The sequence below is a fragment of the Gekko japonicus genome, unplaced genomic scaffold (genome assembly GCF_001447785.1).
Source record: "Gekko japonicus isolate JY-2015 unplaced genomic scaffold, Gekko_japonicus_V1.1 scaffold561, whole genome shotgun sequence".
NCBI lineage: Eukaryota > Metazoa > Chordata > Lepidosauria > Squamata > Gekkonidae > Gekko > Gekko japonicus.
Window position 1 is genome coordinate 195,550 of NW_015162496.1, and position 8,895 is coordinate 204,444.

The following is an 8,895-nucleotide window of genomic DNA, read 5'->3' on the forward strand; positions in this document are numbered from 1 at the left end:
TCTCTGTCTCTCTGTCTCTCTGTCTCTCTGTCTCTCTGTCTCTCTGTCTCTCTGTCTCTCTGTCTCTCTGTCTCTCTGTCTCTCTGTCTCTCTGTCTCTCTGTCTCTCTGTCTCTCTGTCTCTCTGTCTCTCTCTGTCTCTGTCTCTCTGTCTCTCTGTCTCTCTGTCTCTCTGTCTCTCTGTCTCTCTCTCTCGTGCACCGTTTGTTTCCCTGAGCAGGTGTGAATTTAATTGGTTCCTCTGTTTCTCTTCCAGAATGGGGAGAAGGTTCTGCCCAAAGATGAAATCGAATGTCCTCCAGGGTGGAAATGGGACGACCCGGAATGGGACACAGACCTCAACAGAGCTGTCGATGAGAAAGGTATTAGTTATTTTATTATACTTTGTGTGTTTTATTTATAGTCCACCTTTCCCCCTGGGGCTCATGGCGGACGACACAGAATAAGTCAATTCAATCCGATAAACAACGCAGAAGGGTCTGGTGTTGGTCTTGCTCCAGATTCCACTTCAACCCCCTTTGCTCTGCCCTCTGGCGAAAGCAACATCTCCCTGTCTGACCCCAGTTCATCACTCAACCTTCTCGGTCCAGTGATGAGTGCGGGATACATCCCTATCGCAGATCTCTTTGTGCTTGTTCTCATAACTGAGTTTGTCTGGTGTCCCAGGGTAATTATTCAGAAATAACAACCCCTGTTTACCTGAACAGATGCTGAACTGCAGACCAGAAGGTCGGTAGTTTGGCAGTTCGAGACCCGAGTGTGCTGCATGACGGAGTGAGCTCCTGTCTCTGGTCCCAGCTCTTGCCAACCTAGCAGTTTGAAAGCAAGAAATTGCAAGTAGATAAATAGGTACTGCTTCGGTGGGAAGGTAACAGCATTACATAAGAACATAAGAACATATGAGACGCCAATGTTGGATCAGGCCAAAGGCCCATCCAGTCCAACACTCCATGTCACACAGTGGCCAGAAATACCAGTGTCATCAGGAGGTCCAGCAGTGGGGCCAGGACATTAGAAGCCCTCCCACTGTTGACCCCCACAAGCACCAAGAGTACAGAGCATTGCCCCAGCCTGAGAGTTCCTATCTATACCTTGTGGCTAAGAGCCACTGATGGACCTCTGCTCCATATGCTTATCTAATTCCCTTTTGAAGCCGTCCATGCTTGGAGCCGCCACCACTTCCTGTGGCAGTGAATTCCATGTGTGCCTTGGTGTTTAGTCATGCTGGCCACATGACCACAAAGAAGTCTTTGGACAACGCTAGCCCTTTGGCTTGGAAGCAGAGATGAGCACCGCATCCCTAGAGTTGGATTCGACTGGCTTTCGAGCAAGGGAAACCTTGACCGTTACTATTTACCTGAATAAGGGATACCAGAGTGTCTCTCATATGCATTTTTGGGTCACTGCATCTCCTTTGGGATCTGTGAATGCCATCCACTAGAAATACCAACCTTCATTTATGTTAAGATGGGTAGCCGTGTTAGTCTGTCTGTAGCACTAGAATGGAGCTGCGGTGGCTCAAGTGGTTAAGACGCTGAACTGCAGGCTGTGGAAGGTCGGTAGTTCAGCAGTTCGAGACCCGAGTGTGCCGCATGACGGAGTGAGCTCCTGTCTCAAGTTCCAGCTCCTGCCAACCTAGCAGTTCGAAAGCAAGAAATTGCAAGTAGATAAATAGGTCCCACTTTGGTGGGAAGGTAACAGCGTTCCGTGCGCCTTAGTGTTTAGTCATGCCGGCCACATGACCACGGAAATGTCTTTGGACAGCCTATCACGGGGACGGAGCTGCGGTGGCTCAAGTGGTTAAGACGCTGAACTGCAGGCTGTGGAAGGTTGGTAGTTCAGCAGTTCGAGACCCAAGTGCGCCGCATGACGGAGTGAGCTCCTGTCTCTAGTTCCAGCTCCTGCCAACCTAGCAGTTTGAAAGCAAGAAATTGCAAGTAGATAAATAGGTCCCACTTTGGTGGGAAGGTAACAGCATTCCGTGCGCCTTAGTGTTTAGTCATGCCGGCCACATGACCACGGAAATGTCTTTGGACAGCCTATCACGGGGAGGGAGCTGCGGTGGCTCAAATGGTTAAGATGCTGAACTGCAGGCTGTGGAAGGTCGGTAGTTCGAGACCCAAGTGAAGTGAAGGTATCACTTCAGTGGGAAGGTCACAGCTTTCTCTGCGCCTTGGTGTTTAGTCATGCCGGCCACATGACCACGGTAACGTCTTCGGACAGCGCTGGCTCTTCGGCTTGGAAACGGAGATGAGCACCGCAACCCTAGAGTCGGACTTGACTAGCTTTCGAGCAAGGGAACCTTTACCTTAGACCTTTTTAGCACTAGAAAAGAGTGAGAGTCCAGGAGCACTTTCAGGGCTAGCAAACATTGTGGCAGGGGAGGAGCTGAAGAACTGACTGCAGTGACTCACAAAAGCTCCTCCCCTGACACAGATTTTGTTAGTCTTTAAGGTGCTGCGGGACTGTTGCTCTTTTCTACTGCTAATTCATGTTACAACTGAGGCCACTTTTCAGATCAGGAAACAGTGCAGGGGGAAGGCTTGAACTCATGAACAGGCGAAACTGCCTTTTACTGCATCAGACCATTGGTCCACTGAGGTCAATATTGTCTTTCCCTGCCTGAGACTCTCCTCATCAGAGAAGATAGTGCTGATCCTGACTCTATACAAATCAGGCTTAGATATTTGTAGTCGATATTGTTTCTCCTGATATTTAGCCAGAGTCAATACTGCCTAAATATCGGAGAAACTTCCCTAACTGTAAGAGTGGTTGAGCAGTGGCAGACTGCCTCGGGAGGAGGCCCATGCTCCTTCAGTGGTCATTTTCAAGCAGAGGCTGGATGACCATCTTTCAGCTGTGCTCCTGCAGAGTGCAGGGGGTTGGACTAGATGACCTGCAAGGTCCCTTCCAGCTCTAACATTCTATGATTCTATGATTCTACTCAGAGTGGCAGCAGCTTTCCAGAGTCTCATGCAGAGAAAGATCTTTCACATCACCTCTTTTAACCAGAGATGCTGGGGACTGAACCTGGGACTTTCTGTGTGCCAAGCAGATGCTCTACCGCTGAGCCACAGCTCCTCTTTACAGTTCTCCAGGGTGTCAGGCGGAGGTCTTTCCCATCACCTCCTGCCTGGTCCTTTCTAACTGGAGATGCCAGGGATTGAACCTGAGACCTTCTGCGCGCCAAACAGAGGCTCTGCCACTGAGCCACAGCCCCTCTTTACAGTTCTCCGGGGTCTCAGGCTGAGATCTTTCCCATCACCTCCTGCCTGGTCCTTTCTAACTGGAGATGCCGGGGATTGAACCTGGGGCCGCCTGCATGCCAAGCAGATGCTCTACCTGAACAGGTGAGCCACAGCCCCTGTTTACAGTTCTGCAGGGTCTCAGGCTGAGGTCTTTCCCATCACCTCCTACCTGGTTGTTTTTAACTGGGATGCTGGGGATTGAACCTGGGGCTTCCTTCATGCCAAGCAGATGCTCTACCGGTGAGCCACAGCCCCTCTTTACAGTTCTCCAGGGTGTCAGGCAGAGGTCTTTCCCATCACATGCTGCCTGGTCCTTTTCTAACTGGGGATGCTGGGGATTGAACCTGCGACTTCCTGCATGCCAAGCAGAGGCTCTGTCCCTGGGCCAGGGCCCCTCCCACCATCCCTTTTCTTGTGGGGCATTCCTATTGGCACTTAGGCTCCCCCATGCCTGATTTTTAAAGAAGAAGAAGAAGAGATTGGATTTATACCCCACCCTTCACTTGGAGTCTCGGAGCGGCTGACAAACTCATTTCCCTTCCCCTTCCAACAACAGACACCCTGTGAGGTGGGTGGGGCTGAGAGCTCTGACACAAACTGCTCTTTTTCAAGGAGAGTTGTGCCAGAGCTTGTGACTGACCCAAGGTCATATCAGCAGGTGCAAGTGGAGGAGTGGGGAATCAAACCCGGTTCTCCCAGATTAGAGTCCGCGCACTTAACCACTACACCAAACTGTCTCTCACCGGGAGCTCCATTCTTGGACCTTCCAGCATCTCCTTTGGTAGTCTTCAGGTAGCAGATGCTGTGGAAGGGCCTTTCTTTGCCTGAGACTCTTCTCATCAGAGAAGATAGTGCTGAGCCTGACTCCGTATAAATCAGGCTTAGATGTTTGCAGTCAAGAGCTTCTATTCTTGAGAGAGCCGGTTTGGTGTTGTGGTTTAGCGCGCGGACTCTAATCTGGGAGAACCGGGTTTGATCCCCCACTCCTCTTCCACATGCAGCTGCTGGATGACCTTGGGCAAGCCATAGTTCTGTCAGAGCTGTCCTTGAAAAAGAGCCGTTTCTCTCAGAGCTCTCTCATCCCCACCTGCCTCACAGGGTGTCTGTTGTGGGGAGGGGAAGGGAAAGGACTTTGTAAGCCACTTTGAGACTACGAGTGAAAGGCGGGGTATAAATCCAATCTCCTCCTCCTCCTCCTTCTTCCTGAAAATAAGAAGAGCCCTGCTGGATCAAACCAATAAGTCCATCTGATCCAGCCTCCCGTCTCACACAGTGGCCAACCAGTTCCTCTGGAGGGCCAGCAACATGGCGGAGAGGCCGAGGCCTTCCCCTGATGTTTTCTCCTGGCTCTTGGATTCAGAGGCTTAGTGGCTGTCAATGTCGAGGTCCCCCATAGCCACCATGGCTAGTAACCACTGATAGACTTCTCCTCCATGAATCTGTCTAATCCTTTTTTAAAGCTGCTTATTCCTGTGGCCATCCCCACACCCTCTGGATGCCGACTCATTTACTTCATCTCTTGAATGTGCAATATGAAACTCTGCAGTGAAGCAAGCTCAGAAGTTAGTTAAGTTTGCCATTCAAAATTTTAATCCTCCCAGTTGCCCTTTATAGGCGTTTATTTTGCCATATTCCCATAATGGACGCAGGTGGCTCTCGTAATTCCAGAAAACACAGGGAATAAAATGCCGGAGTTAGGTTTTTAAAGGCCATAAATGTTCTTGCTGTGGCTTGAGGATTAATTTCAGTAAGTGTTTACATTATGAATTGCGAAATGTTGGAGTCCAATTTCACAATATGGCCAACCTGTGGGCTTCCCGTCACATTTTTAGTTTCTTGGGGGACTAGAGAGCTGCCGCGACTGAGAGATGTGAAAGAGCGAGAATTCCTTTGAGCACAGCCTGGTTCTTCTCTCTTGTCTCCAAGGCTGGGAATACGGCATTACCATCCCTCCAGACCACAAGCCGAAGGCCTGGGTGCCGGCAGAGAAGATGTACCACACGAACCGACGCAGGCGCTGGGTGAGGCTACGCAGGAGAGATCCCACGCAGGTGGAGGCTTTGAAAAAGGTCAGTGTGTGGCTGCAGGAGAAACTGGGGTGTACAGATTTGACCCCTTCCGTCTCGTCTCAAGGTTCATGTGCGATAATGGTGTGAGGGTTGCTTGCGGCGCAATGCTCCCTCTAAGCTGTGGAGTCTCGTGAGCAAAAATTCTACTTTGTGAGCTATTGGCATTAAAGTTGTGAGCAAGCAGTTTGGCTACTGCATAAATTAGTTTGTTCTGGAGCCACCCTTCCTGAGCTAAGACAAAAATGTGTGAGCTAGAGGCTAAAAACCTGTGGGCTAGCTCACACTAACTCAGCTTAGAGGGAACACTGCTTGCTGGGTAGATGGACTCAGCGGAAAAGACGGACTACAAATAAAGTTTTTTTTTTTAAAAAGGCTAGTTTTCTAAGGCTTTTGTGGTGCTTTGAAAACATAGGGGGTCGCCCTGGGTCAGTTCCAACTTGACAGTGCTTAATCAGACAACTTAATCGGATGACTGAGAGGTGATATGATAGCCATCTTTAAGTATTTGAAAGGCTGCCGTACAGCAGTATTTGGAATATATGGCAGTATATTTGAGAGCCAGTTTGGTGTAGTGGTTAAGTGCGCGGACTCTAAACTGGGAGAACTGGGTTTGATTCCCCACTCTTCCACTTGCACTTGGCTGGATGACCTTGGGCAAGCTGTAGTTCTGATAAGAGCTGTTCTTGAGAAAAGAGCTGTTTCTCTCAGAGCTCTCTCAGCCCCACCTACCTCACAGGGTGTCTGTTGTGGGGAGGGGAAGGGAAAGGCGTTTGTAAGCCGCTCTGAGTGAAGCGCGGGGTATATATCCCATCTCTTCTTCTTCTTATGTTGTAAACTGCCTGTTGTTAAAAATCGGAACTCGATTGCAGCAAATATACAAATAGATGCCTCCCCCCTAGCCGTGTTTCTCCCTGAGGGCTGGGGGGTGGGCATTTTTGGCTGGTGAGGAACGAGTTGAAAGAACTCCCCTCCTTTCTACCTGTAGCTGCTTTGTATGAAAAGAGGTCTCTTGGGAAAATGTCTGCAAAATGCTACAGAAGGTAAATGCTCAGGCTGGCACTTGGAGGCAAAGTGGAGTCACGGATGGAACCGGATGCCAGAGTTCCCTTGGCAGGTCTTGGCTGTCCTCTAGGTGTCTCCCTTGGCCTGCGGATGTCGGTTGGGTCCCCCTCAAGCAGCTTGCAAGAGAGAAACACTTCAGACTTCGTTTCAGAGAGAGCTGTGTTGGTCTACGGTAGAAGAGAGCAAGAACCCAGCAGCACCTTAAAGAATAACAGAATTTGTGGCAGGGGAGGAGCTTTTGTGAGTCACTGCTCTCTACTTCATATATCTGAAGAAGTGAGCAGTGGCTCATGAAAGCTCCACTGCCACAAATGTTGTCTGTCTTTAAGGTGCTCCTGGACTCTTGCCGATTTCTTGTAATTGTTGTGGTTCAGTCGCACAATCGAGTCCGACTCTTTGCGACCCCATGGACCACATCACGCCAAGCCCTCCTGTCCTCCGCCGTCCTCTGGAGTTTGCTTAATTTCATGTTCGTTGCCTCGATAACACTGTCTATCCTTTGCCGCCTCCTTCTTCTTTGACCTTCTGTCTTTCCCAGCATCAGGGTCTTCAGTGAGTTCTGCCTTCTCATTGGGTGGCCAAAGTATTTGAGCTTCAGCTTCAGTATCTGGCCTTCCAGGGAACAGTTAGGGTTGATTTATTTTAGGATTGACTGATTCGATTCGATCTCCTGCTGTTTTCTACTGCAGTGGAACAGTTAGATTCGAGTCCAAGTAGCATCTTAGAGACCAACAGGATTTTAGAGGTCTGAGCTTTTGAGAGTCAAAAACTTATACCAGTAGGAATGAAGGTCTCCGAGTCTTTTCATCCCAGCCAGAAGGTGGATGTCCTCAACTGAAAAAAAAAATTCAAGGTGAAATTACAATGTGAGACTGCCGAATTTGAGTTAATTCACAAGTCCAGGACAACGAGCCTGTTGGGTATTCTGATTATTCGGAGTGAATAAACACAGCACAACACAGGTATATTAGCTTTAAAAGAATTTTTTTACTCACTAATGAGGAAGGGTAACCGGGGGATTAAAGAAAACAAGCAAAGGATAAACATCTTCTCTAACTGCTCTAATCTACATAAGAACATAAGAGACGCCAATGTTGGATCAGGCCAAAGGCCCATCCAGTCCAACACTCTGTGTCACACAGTGGCCAGAAATACCAGTGCCATCAGGAGGTCCAGCAGTGGGGCCAGGACACTAGAAGCCCTCCCACTGTTGCTTCCCCCCCCCCCAGCACCAAGAATACAGAGCATCCCTTGCCCCAGCCTGAGAGTTCCATCTATAAGAACATAAGAGACGCCACTGTTGGATCAGGCCAATGGCCCCTCTAGTCCAACACTCTGTGTCACACGGTGGCCAGAAATACCAGGGGCCATCAGGAGGTCCAGCAGTGGGGCCAGGACACTAGAAGCCCTCCCACTGTTGCCCCCCCCCCCCAAGCACCAAGAAGACAGAGCAAAATGGCTGGGTCAGGTCAGAGCCCCCAGCACTGTCCAGGTACAAACCAAGGTTGCCAGTTCTGAGTGGAGAATTTCCTGGAGATTTGAGGCTGGAGTTTGGGGAAGGGAAGGAGCTCAGCAGAGTATCATGGAGCCAAAGCAGGTGGGAGAAGAAACAAATTTGACGTCAGCCTGTGTCAGGTAAGTGAGGGTTTGGCCCCCCTCTCCAGAGCGCGTGCTCTTTTGGACATTAAAATTAGACCCACCCCCTGCTAGCCTTTTTTATATGTACACATGGCAGACACACAAGCATGGCAGACGGCGTCCATCTTGTTTGGCCCGTAGAGGCCTTGTCTGGAGAGAGAGGCCTGCTGAGGTGAATCCGTTGCCCGGCAACACTCATTCCTCTTCAAAAGCCTCTCTTGGGGCCAGAGCCCGTTCTGGGTCTGGGTATAGTCGGGGGAGGGGGGGGAATGACCCAAGAAAGGTTGAGTTCTGGGGCGGGGGTTAAAATGTTTTACATATGGTTCATCACAGAATCCTAGACTCACAGAGTTGGAAGGGGCCATGGAGGCTGAAAAGTACTCAGAACGTGGAGTGATTCAGCAAGAGTACTTTATTAGTTCAGGAACAAGACAAAGAAACCAGCTCGCAGGCCGGTTTATAAGCGTTCAGAAAACCCGCCACCAAGCACACCTAAACACACCCCCTACTCCCGATAGGCTATTTACAGTAACCGGGCGACCATTGGTCTCCCGGCTGGGAAGCTGGCCCTTTGATTGGGCCGGCTAGGATCCTATGGATCCTTTGTCTTTCGACTGAAGCTACTGAGGAGTATTGCCTGGTCAGCCCGGGCAAGTCCGGGCATGTCAGGCTGAATGCACTACACGTGGAAATGGCGACAGTACATTACACCCCTCCCCCCATAGTCCAAACTACCCACATACAAAGTCCTGTAGATACGCGGGGGCCTTCCTGGGCCTGGTAGAGCGGCGGAGGTCCGGGGTGCTGTTCGGGGCTGCTCCTTGTGGCCGTGGCGGGGCGGTTTGCTGTGGCGTTTCCGACGGCGGTGTGTCCTGCGGG

The 8,895-nt window shown here is 50.3% G+C and overlaps 1 protein-coding gene across 1 annotated transcript in view; it reads left to right on the forward strand.

Annotated features, from left to right (window-relative positions):
• The window catches only part of DYSF (dysferlin), a 287,816-nt gene that overhangs the window by 133,902 nt on the left and 145,019 nt on the right, over positions 1–8,895 (forward strand). Inside the window, exons 27-28 of the mRNA XM_015406074.1 lie at positions 256–361; positions 5,174–5,316. Coding sequence (XP_015261560.1) covers positions 256–361; positions 5,174–5,316 — 249 coding nt within the window. The remainder of the gene's footprint in view (positions 1–255; positions 362–5,173; positions 5,317–8,895) is intronic.